The sequence below is a fragment of the Pinus tabuliformis genome, chromosome Q, assembly GCF_031772625.1.
Source record: "Pinus tabuliformis cultivar Carrire ecotype Pingquan chromosome Q, CPIR1, whole genome shotgun sequence".
In the NCBI taxonomy this organism is placed as follows: Eukaryota; Viridiplantae; Streptophyta; class Pinopsida; order Pinales; family Pinaceae; genus Pinus; species Pinus tabuliformis.
Genome location: NC_142296.1, coordinates 565,125,194 through 565,147,866, shown reverse-complemented (window position 1 = coordinate 565,147,866; position 22,673 = coordinate 565,125,194). Strand labels below are relative to the sequence as shown.

At 37.8% G+C, this 22,673-nt stretch overlaps 1 protein-coding gene across 3 annotated transcripts in view; it reads left to right on the top strand.

Moving 5' to 3' along the window:
- Positions 1-19,089, top strand: part of LOC149220699 (uncharacterized) — a 66,221-nt gene extending 47,132 nt beyond the window's left edge. The window contains exons 3-5 of one of the 3 annotated variants that reach the window (XR_016249314.1): positions 17,866-17,945; positions 18,123-18,251; positions 18,360-19,089. Coding sequence is in view for 2 of the 3 variants with exons in the window: in XM_089384872.1 (XP_089240998.1) it covers positions 16,502-16,546 (45 nt within the window). In the remaining variant the exon portion in view is untranslated. Of the gene's footprint in view, positions 1-16,501; positions 16,785-17,865; positions 17,946-18,122 lie in introns of those variants that run through there. The other 2 variants (XM_089384873.1, XM_089384872.1) reach the window with 2 other exon arrangements.
- The last annotated feature ends 3,584 nt before the right edge of the window (positions 19,090-22,673 follow it).

Below are 22,673 nucleotides of genomic sequence, written 5' to 3'. Positions count from 1 at the left end.
GTAGTGCTGCCTTCTCTGCTACGCTGCTCGATACCTGCATACAAAACGCTCAGCCTTTTCTGCGCTCTCCCCACCGGTTGCCATACCCGATATATATGGTATCGTAACTGCGATATATATGGTATCGTAAGTGCGATATATCAACCAGCTCCGGTTTAAAGGCCTCCTAGTTTTGAACGTTGCTCCCATACGACTCCATGACCCTCCTCCATGGCCCTCCTCCATACACAGTCCATACCTCGGCCCTTGGCATATGTGAATCCGCTCCAGTATAACGTTGTCCAAACAGAGCAACAAAAGGATTAGAGCCCAAGTCATTCCCACTATCACCTCCAGTTGTTGTCGCATTGAGAAATGGCTCTTGAACTGTTTCATACATACGACGGAGCATGTTAAAGCCTTCAATATTTCTCATCATCTCTCGCATGAGTTCAAGATTCCTCGCTGCATCCAAAGTCTGTCTAAGAGTGCCAGGATCGTTGAGTATGTGCGCAAGGTCTGGGTTCCTGTCAATAATTTCCCGCATTTGCGGATTACTCATAATCAAGTTTCGCATCAAATTGGGGTTGTTCATAAGGTTCTGAATGGCAGGCATATTCATCATTTCACGAATCATGTTGGGGTTCTGTGTAAGTTGTTGTTGAACCTGTTGCAACTCAGGAAGTCCTACACCAAACAAACCTGTTGGATTGTTTCAACTGTGTTTCCCTTTTGATATCATAATACACTGCTATCATAATTACCTCCTCCCATAGCGCGTGTGCCTCTCCATAATAACACCGTCCCCAAATACCACCTTCCCCACATAATACCTCTGTCTTCATATATCAGAATCAGATTTTTTTTTTAGGAGTAAAATTTTGCAGTAGAAGTATTTTTTATTTATTTATATATATATATATTTTTTTTCCATAGTACACAGATTTTACAATGCATTCATTAATATCTATTGTGGGAGTGGTTCTCAATGGGAAGGAGAATTATCCTGAATGGTTGCAGAAAATCAAACACACTCTCATTATTAATGAGTTGTGGAAAGGAGTGTGTGTTGGAGATGGAGACAAAGAGCTAGAACAACCTACCTCAGACAAAGAATTCATCATTTGGGAAAATAAGAACAACAAGGCTTATGCATTGATTGCAACATCAGTAAATGAAGAGGTGAGTCGCCATATTTCGCCATTTTCAAATGCTTTCGAAGCCTTACAAAAACTGAAGGAATTGTATGACTCACACTCTGCCCTTGAAGTTGTTCAACTCATGATTAAACTCTTCACCCTTGAATTACAAACTAATGATCCTCTTGCTCTTGCATCAGAAGTAAAATCTATAATGCATGATATCAAAGTCACTAATGTTGAACTGGATATTCCTCTGATAGCTTTTCGATAGCTTTTCTCAAGGCACTTTATCCCACTTACTCAAATTATCTTGAGTCATTGCAAGCAAATGGAAACCTCAAAGATATTACCTTTGATTCCCTTGTAAAAAAAATTTGTTGAAAGAGAAAGCTTTTGGGAAGAAGACTGCGCCTGAGTCTTCTGAAGAGGCTGTGTGCCTTGCTCATAGAGAAAAGAATCTTGCTCAAGATTCTTCCAGAGGAAGAGGTGGTTGAAGAGGAAGAGGAAGAAATTTCAGAGGCAGGGGGGCAGACACTCTCAAGGAGAAAAGTCAGATTTGCATTGCATACGCTGCAAAAGAGATGGATCACATGATGCATCCACATGCAAGTTGCCTTGGGACATAATTGAGCAGGAAAGAAACCAACCCAAAGGTAAAACTAATGACAAAGAGAAAGGTAAAGCACCTGAATCCGCTCACTATGTTGTGGCACACTGTAATATTGGAGTAAATGAAGGCTTATTTAATGCTTCACTTGCTTCTTGGAAAAATGATTGGTCGCTGGATTCAGGAGAAACTTACCACATGACTTTTAGAAGAGATTTTTTTGAAGAATTCACTGACAATGTTGATGGAGCAGTATACTTTGCAGACAAATCAAAACTCAAGCAATCAGGGCTTGGCATAATTAGGCTTAAATTGTCTGGTCTTCCAGACTTTCTTCTGCATCATGTTCTATATCTCCCACAGTTGAGGAGAAACTTGCTGTCCTTGGTCCACATCCGCCAGCAAGGACACTCCATTCATATGTTTGATGGCAAGCTTGAGGTGAGAAAAGCATCAGACCACTCACTTGTCATGACGGGGATAGAGGAAGAAAGGCTTCTCAAGTTGCAGGGTGCCTCTGCTCGTGCACAAAATTTCTCATACAATTCTCATTATGAAGAAGGTACATTTCCATCAAGTTTATTATGGCATGCTAGATTTGGACACTTGAACTATGACAGCCTCCGCTTGTTGAAGAAAAATGGTGTTACTGGTTTGCCTACAATTCTTAGGAAACTTAAGCAATGTGATGCTTGCATTCTCGGAAAGCATAGCAAACAGTCTTTTCATGATTCAAATTCCAGAGCACATAGAAAACTTGAACTCATTCATTCAGATTTATGTGGTCCAATGCCTGTTCCTTCTACAAATGGAAATAAATATATGATGACATTTATTGATGACTACACCAGAATGTGTTGGGTTTATTTATTGAAGAACAAATCTGATGCTTTTCAAACATTCAAGAACTTTCATACATGGATTGAAAATGATGCACAATCTTATATTGGCTCTATTCGCACTGATAATGGAAAAGAATACTCTTCAAATGAATTTGAAAACTATCTTCGCCAACATGGGATCAAACATCAAACAACCGTGCCTTATAATCCCCAACAGAAAGGAGCCGTTGAAAGAATGAATAGGACAATCTTAAATATGGTACGCTCCATGATGTTTTTCAAAAATGTAAAATTGATGTTTTGGGCTGATGCAGTTCTATGTGCTGTATATGTAAAGAATAGATGTCCATCTAATGCTATTAGAAACAAGACTCCTTATGAAATGTGGTATGGGCACATTCCTTTGGTAAAGCATCTCAGGGTCTTTGGTTCCACATGTTATGCCTTGATACCAAAGGTACATAGAAACAAACTTGGTGCAAGAAGTCGTAAGTGTATCTTCCTGGGGTATTCAAACACCTCCAAAGCATACCGTCTGTAATATGTATGATGAAGTCAATAAAAAGTTTGTTATATCTAGAGATGTAAACTTTCTTGAATCATCCAAAATTGACAATGTTGTTGAACGACAACTTGATTGCTTGGATAGATTCGCAAATGCAAAATCATTTCAAGAATTTGATAATCAGATTCCACATCTTGAAGGGGGGATTCCTATACTAGATCAACCTGTGGAATCTTCTTATGAAGCACAATCTCCCCCGCATGAAACTCCAACAACGGATGATACTTTGAGTGATGTGATTGACAGAATTGGGAGAATCAATATTGATTCAGTCCCAACTCAATCAACGGAGCAGCTTGGACCATCTGAGAAAGGTCCCCCAAAGTCGCTGACAAAGACAATTGAAAGTGTTCATCCTGATGAGGTTGGAAAGGCAGGAACTAGAAATTCAAACCGACAAAATGGAGGTGATGTAGATGACTCTGATTCCCCTGTTGATATGGATGTTTCTTATGATTGTGAATTGAATTTGTCTACAGATTTTGAACCAACTTCCTTCAAAGAAGCTGCTTCTCGTGATGAATGGAAAGAAGCAATGCAAAAGGAGTATGATGCTTTAATAAAGAATGGCACTTGGAAGCTGGTTGATCCTCCATTGGGAACCAAACCAATTCGCTGTAAGTGGGTCTACAAGAACAAGTATAAAGCTGATGGCTCACTTGACAAGCACAAAGCCAGGCTTGTGGAAAAAGGTTTTGCACAGAAGGAAGGGGTCAATTATGAGGAGACTTTTGCCCCCACAGCAAAATGGGCTACCATCCGGACACTCTTTGCCCTAACAGCTCAGAACGGTTGGAAAGTCCATCAAATGGATGTAAAAACTGCTTTCTTGAATGGAGATCTAAAAGAGAATGTTTTTATGTCCGAACCTAAAGGATTTGCTGCGAAAGGACATGAACATAAAGTATGCAAACTTGTGAAATCCTTGTATGGCCTCAAACAAGCACCGCGAGCCTGGTATGAAAAACTAACCGAGCATCTTCTGAAACTCAATTTCAAACATTATGATCTTGATGATGCAACTTTGTTTGTCAAGAAGGTTGACAAAACAGTTGTATATCTTGTGGTATATGTAGATGATCTTTTGATGACAGGGAACAATGAAAGCTACATTGCATCCATAAAGAAGGAATTGAGGAAAGGTTTTGAAATGACTGATTTGGGCTATGTTCATTACTATCTTGGTATTGAAGTAACTCAACATCTGAAGTCCATATTCCTTTCTCAAGTACATTGGAGATTTTTTGAACAGATTTGGCATGACTGAATGCACTCTTCTGACTACTCCAATGGAACAAAACTTAAAGCTCACATCCATTGAAGGAAAAGAATTTGAGGATGTAACAAAGTATAGACAGCTTGTAGGAAGTCTCAACTATCTAACTACTACAAGACCAGACATTTTGTTTGCTGTTGGAATCCTCTCTAGGTCTATGCAAAAGCCTTGTGAGGGACATTGGTCTGCTGCAAAAAGAGTTCTAAAGTACTTGAAGGGAACTCAAGACTTTGGAATCAAGTATACACAGGTGGGCGACTTCAGCTTGATTGGATACTCTGATTCAGACTTCGATGGAGACAAACAAACTGGGGTATCTACTTCAGGTTATGTTATGAGTCTTGGATCAGGAGCTGTCTCCTGGAGATCACGCAAAAAATCAGTTCCAATAGATTCCACAACAGAGGTAGAATATGTGGCAGCGGCTGAGGCAACAAAAGAAATTGTGTGGCTCAGGAAAATTCTTGAAGATTTGCAGGTAAAACAAGTACAATTGACTCCACTCATGATTGACAATACCTCGGCAATAAAGTTGGCCAAGAACCCAAAGTTCCATGATCGAACGAAGCACATCAATACTAAATATCATCTGATTCGACATCATGTTGAGGCCAAAACAATCCATCTCTGCCATTGTTCCACTAATGAGCAAATTGCAGACATCTTCACCAAAGCGATTGGAAGAGAAAAGCTTGAAAGATTCAGAACGATGCTTGGACTCACCAACATCCCTTCAGATTAAGGGGGGGAATGTTGACACCTAATCATAGGGATTGGGTGAACAATTGTGATTAGTGTAAATAAATAAAAGAGAAGATGGAGGGTCAACGGGAGATGAACTGAATAGTCACTCCCTCTTGTATATAATAATGAACAACTTGAATGAATAACATGATTTGATTTGAGGAGTTACCTCTTGGTCTGACAGGGTTTATAATGTATAGGAGGGAGCAATCATGGTACATGAGGTGCCTTGATTTTTCCACCCTTCTTTTATGCCTTTTTCTTTTTTATGATTTTCTTTGAATAACATGATTTGATTTGAGGAGTTACCTCCTGGTCTGACAGGGTTTATAATGTGTAGGAGGGAGCAATCATGGTACGTGAGGTGCCTTGATTTTTCCACCCTTCTTTTATGCCTTTTTCTTTTTTATGATTTTCTTTGACTGACTGCTCAGGGGTCAATGATCTGAAATGATCATATGTTAAACTGAAGTAGAATTGATTAATGCCAACAATGAACTGAATGTTAATTTAAAGAGCTTTAACCGTGAGAACTGTTTGAGAGGAAAGACTTTACAATAGATGATAAACATAAGCAAGATGTAAAAACAAAAGTGAAAAGCAACAAAAACACAACGATACCAGACAACAAGATTGATTACAGAGTTCGTCCCTGATGGACTACGTCTTCGGGTCCGCTTTCAAGATGGGCAACCGCTTTATTAGGATTGAATCCGAGGAGGTCGATTACACAGCAAATTAACTAGACTAATTGTGCACGCAGGCACTTCTGGTCACTGTCACAAGAAAGCTCTCTGAAATAGCTTTCCAACGCCTGTCACAGTTCCCAATTCTGACTCCGGATGCTCCTGTTACACTGAAAACAAAAACTGCCTATAACCTCCAGAATCTGCACACAAAACTTCAAAACCACTCTCCTCTCTTTTACATGAGAAAAATAATGTTCTTATAAGGCTACTGGTACATTTGAAGCCTCCCAAGCCAAGATTGGCATGAACATTGAAAGTAGGGTTCAGTCTTATGAGATAAAGCCACCTTAGGCATTAGTTGCAAGGTCTTGCATTAAACTAGCATCATAATTTATTTAAAAACCCAAAAATGAGTTTATAATAACAATAATCCGTTGGCGGTTAGGTTGACTGCGCGGAGTTGTTAACCGCCCATGTGCATAGTCCATGGTCAAGCCACAAAGGTACACGATTATAGTTTAGGCTCGGCGGTTCCGGCTACCGGTGTGGTTTTCCATCCCTACATGTGACAACTGTTCTGCGGTTAGTCTAACTGCCTCCTCACTGCGCGGTTCCAAAGTGGTTAGCCAATGGTTGTTTGAGTTCGCATCGTTCACATGCCGAGGTTATGTGGATTCTCCGCACGATTAGGCTCTGTTGTTTGTAAACCTCGACGGCTTATTCCCCAACTGATCACATGCCCCATTTTCATGGTCTCGTTGCGGTTAACCTTGCGGTTAGGGACTGTGTTTTATATTGTTTTTCAATGTATTTGCAATGTAATGTTTGTTTATATGTTTATGTATATTGTATTGTATTTATATGGCCTGAGAGGCTTTTAGACTTAGGATTTAGTGTTTGGTTAATGCATTTGATTTTTAATACATAGATTTAGGTTCTAGGTTTAATGTGTTAGGGTTTTACATTAGGTTTTGTAGCATAGGTTTTAGTAATGATTTAGAGTTAGACTCACATCATTTTGATTTTAATTCTAAAACCCATGTACAACAAAATGTCACAATGTGACATTACCCCACATGATGATACCTGTTCCCTTTTCGACAACCAAACCCCGGTGGAACTGACGACAACTACATGTCAACAACCAAATCCTGCGAGACGGACGACAAACTCATGTCGACGATCAAATTCTGGTGGAATTGACGGCAACCACATGTCGACAACCAGGTACAAAACCATATCATCATGAAAACCATATCAACTATTGACATTACCGGACAACCATAACATTACTGTCGAAGTTGAAGATATCGGACACTGAACGCTGACGACGGAACTAAACTTGTGCAACTGATTTGACAAGATCCTCCTGATCAGTCCTCTCCACTTGAAAGCTTTTGGACCACAAAAGTTTGACTTAAACAGATAGTAAATGAGGGTAGAGCTCCCTCACTCTCCACTTGAAAGCTTTTGGACCGCAAAAGTTTGACTTAAACAGATAGTAAATGAGGGTAGAGCTACCTCACTCTCCACCTTGCCCTGATGATGTACCAATACATTCGATCAACCACCTGAAAGTGATGACCTTGATGATGCTTATCATAGCACATTTTGAATCTGTGAATTGTTCCATCCATCTGCCTTGCGAAGATGGTTAAACAACCTGTTATGAACATGACAATTGACTTCTTTTCACGAAGTACCATGAATTAGTGATTCATACACATCTTTGAAAACAATCTCTACATGATATTGTTCAATACTATTGACACGTATTAACAATCTATTTTGCGGAATGGTAGAAACATTCAAAGACATTCTGGACATCATACCAGCTACTTGATTTGATATACTTTCCTGATTCCTGATTAGTAAGTGAACTTGCTACAATAAACCCATCAAACTGTAGTGTGAAAATTGCTGCAACTTAGTTTGATTTTGAAAGTATTGAAATGTTGGATGATTTATTTGAATCACTGTTTCTTCATTCATTAAATGATGTTTCCATTGATTAGCACTTTCCCTTGATGCATAAGTTTCCCTTAGATGTATTAGATACTTTGACACTGCTTTAGGAAAGGCTTTGATATGAAAACAATTAGGCTTCCTCTCCACTTGAAAAGAGGCTTCCAAACTGTTTGAAACATGAAATGGTGACACGATACAAGAGAAATTTAACACTGACTTTCCCCAATATTGACCAGCCTCCCTGTAATTGATAACTTCCAAACTTGGACTAAATTGATTCATTCTGACATTAGGAAGAGGAGCTTTAGGCATCAACTGTAACTCATGTTGTATTCCCTGCTGATCAGTGAGATGTTTGGTTTCTTTAAATAGAATTGAAAAAGTTTCTACCCCTTTGATCAAACTATCTTTAAGCTGAGACTCATAACCTGAACAAACATCATGTTGATTCTTATGTTGTTCCTTTACGCACATGATTACAAATTTCTTATTTGAACTTATTAATCGCTTCATCTGATTAGCAACAACTAAATTCAAGTGATTTTTACTTTGATGCGCCCTGACAATAAATTCAACCCCATCTTTCTTAAGGTGATATTTATGCTCTTTCTTATAAAATACTACATCACAATCATAAAGATAAGGACTTCCCAAGAAAACTCCACATATGTCTACTGGAACCACATCTAATTCCACTTCATCAATGTAATTTGCTGTAATGGCAAATCTTAATCGACACTGTTTTGTGACTTTTATCTGAGTTGATTTATTTAGCCATCCTAATGGGTAAGGTCTTGGATGATTCTGTGTCTCCAAACCCAAGTTTTTAACTAAATATTCAAACATTAAATTGGCCTCTGATCCACTGTCAAACATTGTATCTATTTTTGTGTGCTTAGAAGTTATCCTTATGCTAAATAATTCAACTTTTTTTATCCTCATTTGAAGGATTTATGTTTGATGAAGATGCAATAGTATTCGAACTTGAACCAGTGTTAGAAGTTTTACCTGTCGAAACTATGGCAGTTATCCTCCTTTCATCACCTGAATCGGAAATTAGATCTTGCTGGACTGCTGCAATTGCTTTCTTTTCATCCTTCTCTTTAAGGAACTTTTTGGGCTTAAGTTCGGGATGAAGTTTCCAACACCTAGGTTCATTATGACCGATTCTCTGGCAATGAGAACAAGTAGGTCTTTCCTTCTGCGCTGTTGCTGATTTCTTTCTCTTCGAATTGTTCTTCCTTTTACTGTCATTGGAATCCTTGATTTCCAACTCTTTAGATGATTGTGGTGAAAACTTGAATGGTCTGCGACCTGATTCAATATGTATGGCTTGAACACATACTTCGTCAAAATCATCAGGATTAAACATCAATAATGTATGCTGCAAATATGATTGTAAACTGCCGATGTATTTTAATAAAGTTTCACGTGTATCCAGTGAAATACCAAGCGCCAATGCTTTCTTTCTGAACTCCTAAGTAAACTCCTGAACACTCTGCCCTTTACCTTGCCTCAAACGCTGCCAATCAATAACAGCTTGCGGCATATATCCTAAAGGATAGAATTGTTTCCTAAGAGCTTTTAAAAACTTAGACCATGAAGAGATGACTTTACCTTTTGGCTTTACATCTATCTGAGTTTTACTTTTCCACCAGATAAAAGCTGTTCCCCCCATTCTAAGTGTAGCTAACTGGATTTTCGTTTTATCATCAAAAATGTTCTGAATATGACAATACACTTCTAACTGCGTAATCCAGTGATCTAGCTTTCCAGGATTCATTTCGCCATCATAAATAGGTAACTCAAATTTTACATCTAGTTTCAAAAGAGATGTTTTCTTAGGTTTCTTTTTTGTTTTAGATTATGAACTGGAAGAAGAAGAAGATGATGATGGAGATGATGGAGGTGAAGGAGGTTTATCAACCTTGCCTTTACCTTTGTCCTTCTCCGATGTCTTTGAAGAAGAAGCTGCGTCTCTCGCCTTCTTATCTTCGTAAAGTTCTCCCAACATCTGCTGCATGTTCAAGAATGCTTGCTGAAACTGTTCCTCTCTCATCTGCGTAATCCAGTTATCTAGCTTTCCAGGATTCATTTCGCCATCATAAATAGGTAACTCAAATTTTACATCTAGTTTCAAAAGAGATGTTTTCTTAGGTTTCTTTTTTGTTTTAGATTATGAACTGGAAGAAGAAGAAGATGATGATGGAGATGATGGAGGTGAAGGAGGTTTATCAACCTTGCCTTTACCTTTGTCCTTCTCCGATGTCTTTGAAGAAGAAGCTGCATCTCTCGCCTTCTTATCTTCGTAAAGTTCTCCCAACATCTGCTGCATGTTCAAGAATGCTTGCTGAAACTGTTCCTCGCTCATCTTAGTTTCAGGGTTTTCACCTGCATCAGAGCCTATCATGGTCGGCTTGTGAGCGACTCTTCGCTTTCCAATCTTTGGATCAATCTCCTCGAGGATTCCTTCTCCACGTTGCTACTTTGACCTGGTTAACATTCATTGACAAATTCTACAAACGCAACTTGCTCTAATACCAAATTATACGATCTGAAATGATCATACGTTAAACTGAAGTAGAATTGATTAATGCCAACAGTGAACTGAATGTTAATTTAAAGTGCTTTAACTAAGAGAACTGTTTGAAAGGCAAGACTTTATGACAGATGAGAAACATAAGCAAGATGTAAAAATAAAAGTAGAAAAGCAGCAAAAACACAACGATACCAAACAACAAGATTGATTACGGAGTTCGTCCCTGATGGACTACATCTCTGGGTCCGCTTTCAAGATGGGCGACTGCTTTATTAGGATTGAATCCGAGGGGGTCGATTACACAGCTAATTAACCAGACTAATTGTGCACGCAGGCACTTTTGGTCGCTGTCACAAGAAAGCTCTCTGAAATAGCTTTCCAACACCTATCGCGGTTCCCAATTCTGACTCCGGATGCTCCTGTTACACTGAAAACAAAAACTGCCTATAACCTCCAGAATCTGCACACAAAACTTCAAAACCACTCTCCTCTCTTTTACATGAGAAAAATAATGTTCTTATAAGGCTGCAGGTACATTCAAAGCCTCCCAAGCCAAGATTGGCATGAACACTGAAAGTAGGGTTCGGTCTTATGACATAAAGCCACCTTAGGCATTAGTTACAAGGTCTTGCATTAAACTAGCATCATAATTTATTTAAAAACCCAAAAATGACTTTATAATAACAACAATCCGTTGGCGGTCAGGTTGACTGCGCGGAGTTGTTAACTGCCCATGTGAATAGTCCGCGGTCAAGCCACAAAGGTACACGATTGCAGTTTAGGCCCGACGGTTCCAGCTACCGGCGTGGTTTTCCATCCCTACATGTGACAATTGTTCTGCGGTTAGTCTAACTGCCTCCCCACTGCGCGGTTCCGACGTGGTTAGCTGATGGCGGTTGAGTTTGCACCGTTCACATGCCGAGGTTATGTGGATTCTCCGCGCGGTTAGGCTCTATTGTTTGTAAACCCCGACGACTTATTCCCCAACTGATCACATGCCCCATTTTCATGGTCCCGTTGCGGTTAACCCTGTGGTTAGGGACTATGTTTTATATTGTTTTTCAATGTATTTGCATTTATTTATATGTTTTATGTATATTGTATTGTATTTATATGGCCCGAGAGGTCTTTAGACTTAGGATTTAGTGTTTGGTTAATGCATTTGATTTTTAATGCATAGATTTAGGTTCTAGGTTTAATGTGTTAGGGTTTTACATTAGGTTTTGTAGCATAGGTTTTAGTAATGATTTAGAGTTAGACTCACATCACTTTGATTTTAATTCTAAAACCCATGTACAACAAAATGTCACAATGTGACATTACCCCACATGATGATACCTGTTCCCTTTTCGACAACCAAACCCGGTGGAACTGACGACAACCACATGTCGACAACTAGGTACAAAACCATATCATCATGAAAACCATAGCAACTATTGACATTACCGGACAACCATAACATTACTATCGAAGTTGAAGATACCAGATACTGAACGCTGACAACGAAACTGAACCTGTGCAATTGATCTGACAAGATCCTCTTGGATCAGTCAAGGGGTTAGAGCATGATGTGTAAGATATAGTAGTGAGATCCCCCTTTTAAGGTGGGGCAGTTCATTGCCCACCAAGGGTTGGGACAATCATGGGTTCCTATATGATGAAGAAGGCTCATAGAACTTGTAGGAACCAGGGGGATGGCCATGATGATGGGGTAGATCTCATGTTTTGGCTTTTGCCTACATGCTAAACGTTTTTTTCTCGGCCATCTTTTGCATTTTGTGGTACTTTTCCTGTTGAATGTGGCCATGTATGCTTTTAACTTTCTTTTTAGTTGCATCAACCTCTGGGCTTCATTCTAGGCCATGACCTAAGGTGTGGGCAAGGGGAAGGGGCAAGCTAACCCTATCTAGACCTAATGAAGGAATGTGGACCTAGGCAGGAAAAATGATGGATGGGGTAATAATGAATGGAAAGAGGGTAATATAAGTGGAAAAGGGAGCGGGACCACACAACCAAAATCAAGGTTTCCCGTGAAATACTATCCCTGGAACCAAATGGTCAGTAAAATAGATCCCACAAGGCTAGAATCCAAGATTAATTTCTAAAAGGGGTCTAGGGGACAGAAGCATAGACCTAGCCCATTCTTTCCACCGAATCCCCCTATTAATCCATGCCGAGAGGTGTCCATGATAAGCAAACTACAATACTCAATTTCCAAATGACAAGGCATACATTTAGATTCGGGAGGCCCACCTTCAAACATACGATCATGGCAGATGGGCGAGGAACATCGCTAGCTCAGGTGGTGGAGAAAATGGCACAATGAGATAGCTGGTCGCTGCAAGGGGTTGCTGGCTGCCGGCTGAGGGCCATCTTGTTGAAAAATTTCTCATAGGGATATTACCCACAAAATGGTGGGTAACAGGGACATTACATACATTTGATGGGCAAGGAAACCATTAGAGTTCCTAGTTACAAGAACATCTAAGGAATGAAGGGATCCATTTTCTTAGACTTCCATGGTGAGCTTGATATTTTATGAATGGTTATTAAGATGCACAAGAAATCTATCCAAGCTGTCCTTTCCATGGCCAATTTACATTGGTGTTATCTACATACCTCACCCACCATTTTGGTTGGAGAAGTTCTTCCAAGTGTTCCGAGAAGAGGGTTGCCACTATGGGGGATGAGTGTCATCCCATGGAAACATTGCATCTTTGTTCATAGATCTCATTGAAAGGTAAAAATTTTAGACTAGAGCCACATCTCAACCAGCGCAGTTGTTTTGTGGTTTGTGATCCCTCAACAAGATCAACAACTTCATTGCTAAGTATCATCATATAAATAGACCTAAGTCACAGGACACGTCCCCTAGGGTCCCGTGTCTCGTATTTCACGTATTGGACACGAAAACGGCCCTAATACGTGTCCAATACGATTTTTGACGTGTCCTAAAAATAGCATACGTATTCTACGTTTTCCCCTTCGTGTCATGAATTTAGAATACGCGTATTCGGTACAGAGAATACGTTGCCATAACGTATTTCGATTTTTGAATACGTATTGCAAAAAAATTCGGTTTATAACGTCAGCGTCAGGGTTTTTTTCGTTTGTTTTGGAGCTGTTCGTGTGTCGTGTGTAGCTGCGGGAGCTGTGTGTGTCGTGTGGAGCTGCTGTTCGTTCAAGACCAGCATAACCAGGACCGGCGTTAAAGGTTTAAACCAGTAAGCAATAGCATTCACGTTACATTTGCTCGCTGTATAATTTGTATCCGATATACAGTGTTAACCACAATTCTCTTAAGCAACCGAGAACCAGTCTTGGCATTCACCTGGCATTCGTACCAGGAAAGTTACTCCAGTTCTAGAAGGCTATTAAATCCCACTTAGTGCATCCAATTTTCAAAATTACCGATAGCCTAATTATCGAAAAAAGGGCACCATATTTTAATCAGAGCTTGATGGAGTAAATGTGCGTAAAGAGAATGATGAAAAAATTGCCACCAATTTCTTTATTATATATTTACACTATTCCATATGCACTATTTCTAATGCCTGCAATAAAAAAAGCTCATCCTGCTGTAAATATTGCAGAGCAACCTGTTACATAAGAGCAGGGAGACATGCTACTTAAGAGCCATTTACTTTGCAATAAATGTTTTATGGCAACCAGCTACTAGCGAAATCTGACAGCCTGAGATGGAAGATGGTTGCAGACAAAACAAGAAGAGCACCCAATCATGAACAGATGATTTCAGCAAGCAAGAACTTGCTGCTTCAGAGATGGAACAAGTATCACTATTGTTGCAAGCCACTGCAATCATTGTTCAAGAGAAATACATATAGATAGAGGAGAGAGAGCCCAGCAAAGAGGAAATGCCATGATGGCAGATAAATGTCTGAAAAAGAAATCATACATTCTCAACCTTTGTAGAAATGGCCAACCAGTAGCAAAAGAGAAGTCACATTGAAAAACAACAGTATTTTAAGAGAGAATTTTCAAGAGAAAGGCCCAATCAATAGCAAAGGAAGAGTCATGCTGGAGGAAAAAACAGTATTTTTGACAGCAAAACATCACCAGAGAAAAGGACTATTCATGACATGCAGGTAGACAAGAACAATGTGAAAAATACCACTATCAAACAGTCATACACAATCAATCTCTACGAGTCAAATTTGGAAAGAGTGGACGCCACCATCACCCTGTGCTCTCAATGTCAAGGACAAGAATGAGAACCTAATATTTCTGAAGTTTAAAAGTTCTTCAAAATAAGAATATACCACGTACATATTCCTCTTAATTTTAAGTTTCCTTTCCCCAAAGTTGAGATATCAAAAAGGATTTCATTCTCTAGGATAGAGTTTTAAAGGGTCACCTCATTTAAAGTGAGGTTTAATTATTCCAAGGTTTGTAGCCAATCTTACGGGAAGATTTTTCAGGGTTTTATTGGAATTTACTATATATATATATTTTTTTTATTAAATATATATAAAACGTGTCCCCCGTGTCCTGTTTCCAGGTCGCTGCGTTTCGTATTGAATACCACGTATTTACGTGTCCTCCGTGTCTCGTGTCCTCGTGTCATGTGACTTAGAAATAGACGTAACTTCAAAGTTGAGAAGGATGCTGTTGTTGGCAATGTGGATATCCTTGATTTTGTCTAGAAAGAAAGTAGAATATTTGATGAAAGAAGAGGTGAGTACTACCAAAGGTTTTAACTTTCTTTTCTAAATACTTTGCTAGAGCTTATGTGGGGATCTGGTGGTGTTGACAATGGGTCTTGAAGGAACGCTATTCTTATGAATTTTTGGAAGTCCATAAGTCTTGGGAACAATAGGACTATTAAGGATGACCTTATCCTCTAAATTAATTATCATCAATTGAGGAACCCTTTATGGCTTTTGTTAGATCTTCTGAAATATTATTCAATAGATTCTTGTTGAACTTCTTATGACATTCATGTGTGTCCAAATGCTATTGCATCTTTTTACCATAATTTGGTTTGCCCATCATCACCATTACGCCACCTTTATCACCTTTAAGTGTAACTATATGAGGGTTGTCATTTAGTGTTCCTAGTGTCTCATACTCAAATTTGCTGATGTTTCTTCGAGGTGTTTGTGAATGCGTCAGTGCTATGGGATAGTCTGGATAGATCTCTTTTTGCAACATCAATGGTCAAATGTTTTTTTTTCCTTATTGTTGTATATAATGTCATCCGTCGGAATATTTGTTGGGGCAATTGTAAATCCCAGGCCATGTTCCAATAACCTTATTGTGCTATCATCTAATGAGTGGTTTGAGAGATTGACCACACAGCTTCTCTTTTCTTCATCCAAGGTAGATGTTGAATCTCTTAAAGAGATGTATTCTCCCTGAGTACCGTTACTGGTACTATGGGTCTCAAAGGAAATGTGATTACTCCCAACTTCGCGTATCTCTGATTCATCCGAAGGTGAGTTAATGTCATTGATGCCTGATCCACTTTTTAATATCTCCGAAGTGACACATGATCCAAAACATTGTATATCTTCACATCAATACTAAAGAGATGTATTCTCCCTGAGTACCGTTACTAGTAATGTGGTTCTCAAAGGAAATGTGATTACTCCCAACTTCACGTATCTCTGATTCATCCGAAGGCGAGTTCATATCATTGGTGCCTGATCCACTTTTAAATATCTCAGAAGTGACACATCATCCAAAATATTGTATATCATCAATACTAAGGTAGTCTTTGTCTCAAATTTGTTAGAACGACATGGGTTTCATTATTGCAGTAGATACTAGAAATTATCAATTTACCATTTGTATGATCGTCTTGTTGTCTGACTAACTTGCTTTATCTTGCAAACATAAGCTACATAAGAAGTCCAGTATGAGTTCTAATCCATGATCAAGAATGAAAGTTATTTCTATATACATCCAATAGCAGTATTTTCTCTTGCATTCTTAGTTGAACTGTTTCATTTAGCTGATTGGAAGCTATATTCATTGAAGAGTCTTTGTAAGTGATCCAGATTCCATATATACTAGTTATGCAATAACCTTTTTTAGTATCTACGCTAATAATCTCCCATCTTAAAACATCAAATTCAAAGTTATGTTTCCATTCAAACATGGCTATGATACGAGTGCTCATTTTTTCAGAAGAAAGCAGGAGAGGAAGCACGTAAAGATGAACCATCTTCTTAAAGTCTTTTGAAAGACCAGGATCAACATGCAGTTGCTACATATTAGTAGCAAGTAGTAATAATGACAAGAATGCCTGCATATCAAAAAGCCGTGATCAGGCTTTGTTCCAAAAATAAGGATTGTTGTAATTGCTCTCCAATTTCTCCTGAGACATTCAAAACATATATATCTGAAACATTATATGTCTGATATTTGTTCATGATACATAAGGTGTGCAAGTCCATTTTTTTGTCTGCAATATCTGTTCATCTGGCATTTTTAGTTTGTGATTTTTGCAGTTTGTAGAGTAGCATGGGAAAGGAGGGGGAAGAACAAATAGTATTAATTTCTTTCAGTCCATGTTCTAGTCTAAGATTATGCATTGAGCAGAAATGTTTGGTGAGCGAGGCTTGGATATTTAATTCCAAAAATTGAAATTGAAGTTTGTTTTATTTCCATATGGGTACAGCAGGATTGTGCTGTTTCAACAGCTAATCTCATGACTTGTATTCTATGGATTATTGACTCTAGTCCTTTTCTTTCTAACTCCAATGCCTAAGCTGTTTCCACATCTTAGGAACACATTTGCATTTCATCTTCATGGGTAGCTTCATTTTATTTTCCTAATTTTTTGGTATCAGACGAGTTTTCTATTTTCTATACAGGAAAATGTTGCAGATAACTCTAATTTCGTCTGATATTCTAATTTTTTTCAGGTTGCCAACTTGTCCAAGTTTTTCTAATTTTTTCAGGTCAATTTTATGCTTGCTGATTTTTTCCAATATTTCCCCCGATACTTCCAAAAAATTTCTTTTTGGATTCTTCACAAGATAATCCCTGAAATGGTATTTGCAACATTCAGACTTATTATTGTTGGAGGTTTCACTGTTACTTGGATATTGTAGTTTATATTATTTCATTTGTGCTTCCTAGGTTTGGTCATGGATTTTGTTTCCCATCTTCATGCTTAACCTTTTTGTATTTTCCTATTTTTTGGTATCAGACAACATTTTCTATGTCACAAGAAGAATATAGTACAATATATGTCATTCAAAACCGTGTCCTTGCTTGGGTAATTCTGATGTACATTATTTTTTCAGACTCCTCAGATTCGCTAATGCTGTCTCTTGTTTGAAATGCAGTTATTTGTACTACTACAGAGTACAATTAATATTTTGTTTTATCGTCTGTCTTTTTAGCTCCTAAATTTACTTTCCTTAAATAGAGATACTTGATTTTCATGGTTTGACAGCTGGCTTTGGTGTAGTTTCGTATGTTTAGGGGATTGTTTCAGGATTTCCCATTTGGATCTAAAAAGTTTTTTATTAGTGCTATCACAGGGTAACCTACTTTCACATGAATGCTTTAGCTATCTATTGTGAATCGGTTATTGGCCAAAGTGAAGAGAGTTCTTTGAAAGGTAACTAAAAGATTTTGATTTATGATTGGTGGAAGTCGAGTTTTTAAATGCATTCCTTGAACTTCTTAGGTTTCAAGATTTTGATTTATGATTGGTGGAAGTCAAGTTTTAAATGTACACTTGCACTTGTTAGGTTTCAATATCCTGGTGGCAACTCATCTTTTCTATTTACTGCAGAGATCTCCGTGTCCCTGGGAATTCTGGAATTATATCTAGCTTCTCTAAATTACCACTTTCTGCTCCTCTGTCATCACCCATTGAACAATAAAAGTCCATTAGTCTAACCTTTGTACCTCATGGCATAAGGTAGGCATGACTGATATGGATGTTCTTTTCATCTAGCAAGGTTCATGCACAGATTTTCAAGAGACCATTAATTACGCTTGGATGCCATTTCTTGACTGCTGCCAACAGTCCTACTTCTAACGCAACAATTAATATCCTGATGCAACATTAAGCGGGAGATACGATAACTAAACGCTGGCAGCTGCCTATGCTTATGGAGTATCTTTGGCTGGTTGGCCATCTGTGACCTTGTTGTGTTCATCTTCGCAGCAGCTATCTGTTGTTGGGGGTGTTAGTACTTGGGTTTTGAAAGACATTCTTCTAAGCATGTAATGGCAGATAGAAGGATGATGGAAACATTGCAATACTACTTTCCATTGATAGGATGGCTGCTAAATTTCCAGCCTTTCCCCATACACAATATTGGAGCACTTATTTCATTTTAATTTTTATGACCTTACAATTTGGTTTGTAGCCATTAGATAGGCTGATGCAAGTTTAACCACAACATTTTGTTGCAAGTTATTTGACCCTTTCATATTGGGTGCCTGTCCTATTGACTGGTCAAAATATTTTGTGAAAAATGGTAAATGACATGCCCCGAGATACAATGTTGATTATCCGACTTTATTGACTGTTTTTGGTCTGAAGTTCTCCCTTGAACATTATCTCGGTTAAGTGTAAATTGTCCTTCCTGATCTGTCTTCCTTATGTTCAAGATAAGGGGATAAGATAATCTTTAGTGAAAAATGGTAAATGACATGCCCCAAGATACAATGTTGATTATCTGACTTTATTAACTGTGTTTGTACTGAAGTTCTCCTTTGAGCATCATCTGAATCAAGTTTAAGTTTCGTTCCTGATCTGTTTTCTTATGTTTAAGATGGTCTACGCTAGAATAGCATCAAAGTTAATGTTGTTCAATATCTCTAAATATTGTCATTTCCCAGCTTTGATGATCTCTATTATATGAGAGAAGTATATCATTGACGCATGGAAGTAATCAGGTGTGTCCTTCATATTTGAGCAAATGGCCTTGTCATTGATGAACTTTACATGGATAGACTAGCTAACTTGTCTCATAACCAATGTTGTTGCGCATCAATTATCCCATAAGTGTATGATTGACACATGCATATTGGTTGTTAATTTATCGACAACTATTTGTTGTGATAAGATTGATCATAGCAATACAAAACATAATATCATGATAACTGAACCTCATTCTTAGCTTTATTGATCCCTCACTCTATTGTATTTTGTTGGGGACTTGGTCCACTTTGATCACTCTGCCTACAATTTTGTGCTGTGTATATAATGAGACAAATGAGTATGAAATGTGCATAATTTGTAGAATTCTCTTCTTTAGACTTGGTCAACTTTGATCGCTATGTGTACAATTTTGTGCTGTGTATATGATGAGAGAAATGAGTGTGAAATGTGCATAATTTGTAGAATTCTCTTCTTTAAACTTGGTCAACTTTGATCACTTTGTCTACATTTACTATATATATAATGAGACAAATGATTGCACAACCTCTTCTTATACTTGCATGCTTGCTTCCTTATTGGTATCATGTTCATTTGGATTGGTATCAAAGCCTTAAAATAAGGGCCTATCAAGAGCTTTGCCATTTCTTTGTCGTTTGGGATTTGATCCCTACATGGAATATTTCTTCAAGCTCCCCAAGTTGTGGGATTATAGTGGTAAGTTGGAGAAGGATTATAGTGGTAAGTTGGAAGTTCTCCATTGGGGGATCTAGGGGGTGAGGAGCTTCTAAAATTTGGCATAGTGATAAACTTCAATTTTTTACCATTTCAGCACCGGAGTTTTGAATTTCCTTCCCTACTGCTTGTCACTGACAAATTTTTACTTCTAGCTGTAAAACTTTATATCTTCTACCATATCCTAAGTTTCATGGCTTTTGGTAAAAATTCTAGTGAATCAAGAGACTCCAAGGACTCTAGCATCATGGAAGTCTTGGTTGAACAAATGATTAGCATCTATTGTTAGAAACCCTAAGTACTTAACCGCAACAGTCCCAATAACAACTGTTCTGGGGTAAAATGATGCATGCTGTGATAAATATGTTCCAACAATCCTTACCTATCAATGACAAGCTCAACCTCAACCTCACCCACTATTTACTAGGGATCATGACCAAGGGATGTAAATTTGTGGTTGTGGGTGAAGTTTTCCTGTTTATTATTACGATTGCAAGTGATAACTTCTTATTTTGTGGAAGGTTATCTTGGACCACTTGGTTGTGTGGAGGTGTCTACAAGCCACATATCCCCCATATACACTACTTTTTGGCACATGGGAACCTAAGGCACCCTCTTTTTTCTTGTGGCATATGATTTTTGATTCGAGCTTCTTAAAATTAATCATTTTGAAAACTTCACAAATCCAAAAGCATCAGGGCAACCTGTTCTCATTGGTTTCTTCTTCGGGGAGGGTTTCATGAATAAAGATCATGCCTCTAGCATGAAGATTCCCATAGCCATATTGTTGAGAGAGACTTTTGGAATAAACTGTGCCAATATGTGAAAAGTCCAATGTTTCAAGTGGACACTCCACTCATGTCAAGGACCAAGAAAAACATAAAGGTGAGAAGCAAGTTCAGTGAAAATTGAATATATAAAAATTCTGATTTTTTTTTGACCATTGAGGAATGAGATAGACGTTAGGAAATGATATAAATAAAGAGAAATAATAATAAATAATATGATTAAAATGTGAGCCCCTTGGGGGAGCTCACTTGGAAAACCCGTGAAAATATAAAGTAAATGTGAGTAAAAGGTCCCATGTTCAATATCCTCAACTATCTAACCCATGGCCATTTGCTAGGTGTGACATAGACCCGCTTTGGGATTATAGTGGTAGCGATCGGAATTGACCTTGTGTCCCATGAATACAAGCCTGATCCAGTTGTCGATTCCTCTAGCAAAAAAAGGATTAAAATGTGGGCCAAATTTTATTCAAAATAAAATTACAATAAATTAATAGGGAGAATATAAATAAAGAGAAATGATAAAATAATATGAATACAACGAGGGCAAGATTTATTCAAAATTAAAATCGAAATATGTAAACAAGGAGAGAAATTCAACAATGAAAAATAAATAGAAGGATTAACCAAATATTATTAAAGTAATGAAATTAGAAAAAGCAAGGGGATTGGGGTTTGAATTGGAACCAAGGTAAAGGTCCAAAAAAGGGTACAATTAAGGGAGGGTAATAATGATAAAATGCAAAGGCCCAGGGGAGAGAATAAGAGGAAGAAAAAAAGGTATTGGGCGAGGAGAACTTGGGAAAAAATGAGAGAAAGATAGAAAGAACAACCTTAGAGGTAGAGAGAAAGAAGAAAGGAACAAAGATTAGGAGGGTGCATGATGGTGATTGAGATGATGAATGAGGGGCTTCCAAGATTGGCCAAGTCTATAGCCATCTTTTTGATTAAAGTTGTTCAAATGCTTTTTGATTTCAAGAGCTTCACAAATGAGGTGTGAAGAGCAATGGGGAGCTATGGCAAGGATTTTGGCTTGGTTGAAGCAAATACGATGTTGAGATTTAAAAGTGTGTTCAACCATGGTTATCATTTTTAACCCCCCTTAATTATCCCCTTTTTTGGGCCTTTAACTCAATTGGTTCCAACCCACGACCCCACCCCTTTTTTTTTCTAATTTTATTACTTCAATATTATCTTGCTAATCCTTCTATTTATTTTTTGTTGTTGAATGCTCTCCTGTATTGTTAACTTATTTTACTTTTAATATTGAATAAATTCTTGCCCTCATTGTATTCATATAATTTATTCTCTCTTTATTTATATTCTCCATATTGTTAACTTATAGTAATTTTATTTTATATAAAATTTGGCACACATATTACTTGTATTATTTATTATTGGTTTTTTTTTTTTTTTTTTAATAATATCAATCCCTAACATCTATCTCATTCCTCAATGTTCAATTTTTTTTCCAGATTGTTTATATATTCAATTTTCACTCAATTTGCTTCTCACCTTTATGCTTTTGTTGGTCTCTGACAATGGGTGGAGTGTCCACTCAAAATGTTGGATGTTTCAAATATTGACATAGTTTATTTCAAAATTCTTTCTCAATAAAATAATGACCCCGAATTATGGACTTTCGACTTCTCACATAGAGAAATGGGCTTATTACCAGTCACATCATGCTACAATATGTCATCTTACCATACTCTTTTCGACATAAGGGGGAAAAGCAACAATAATTTTAAAGTGAAATGGGATTCAATCTTTTGAATCACTTAAACCACAACTCGAAAATGTGCCAACTCTACATAGACAAATAATGTATAGTTATGTGTAATTCATAACAATGTGGATCCATATGAAAGGGCATACCAATGTTTCATTCTAGAGACAAGATGTCTAAATGATGTAGAGCTTAGTTTGG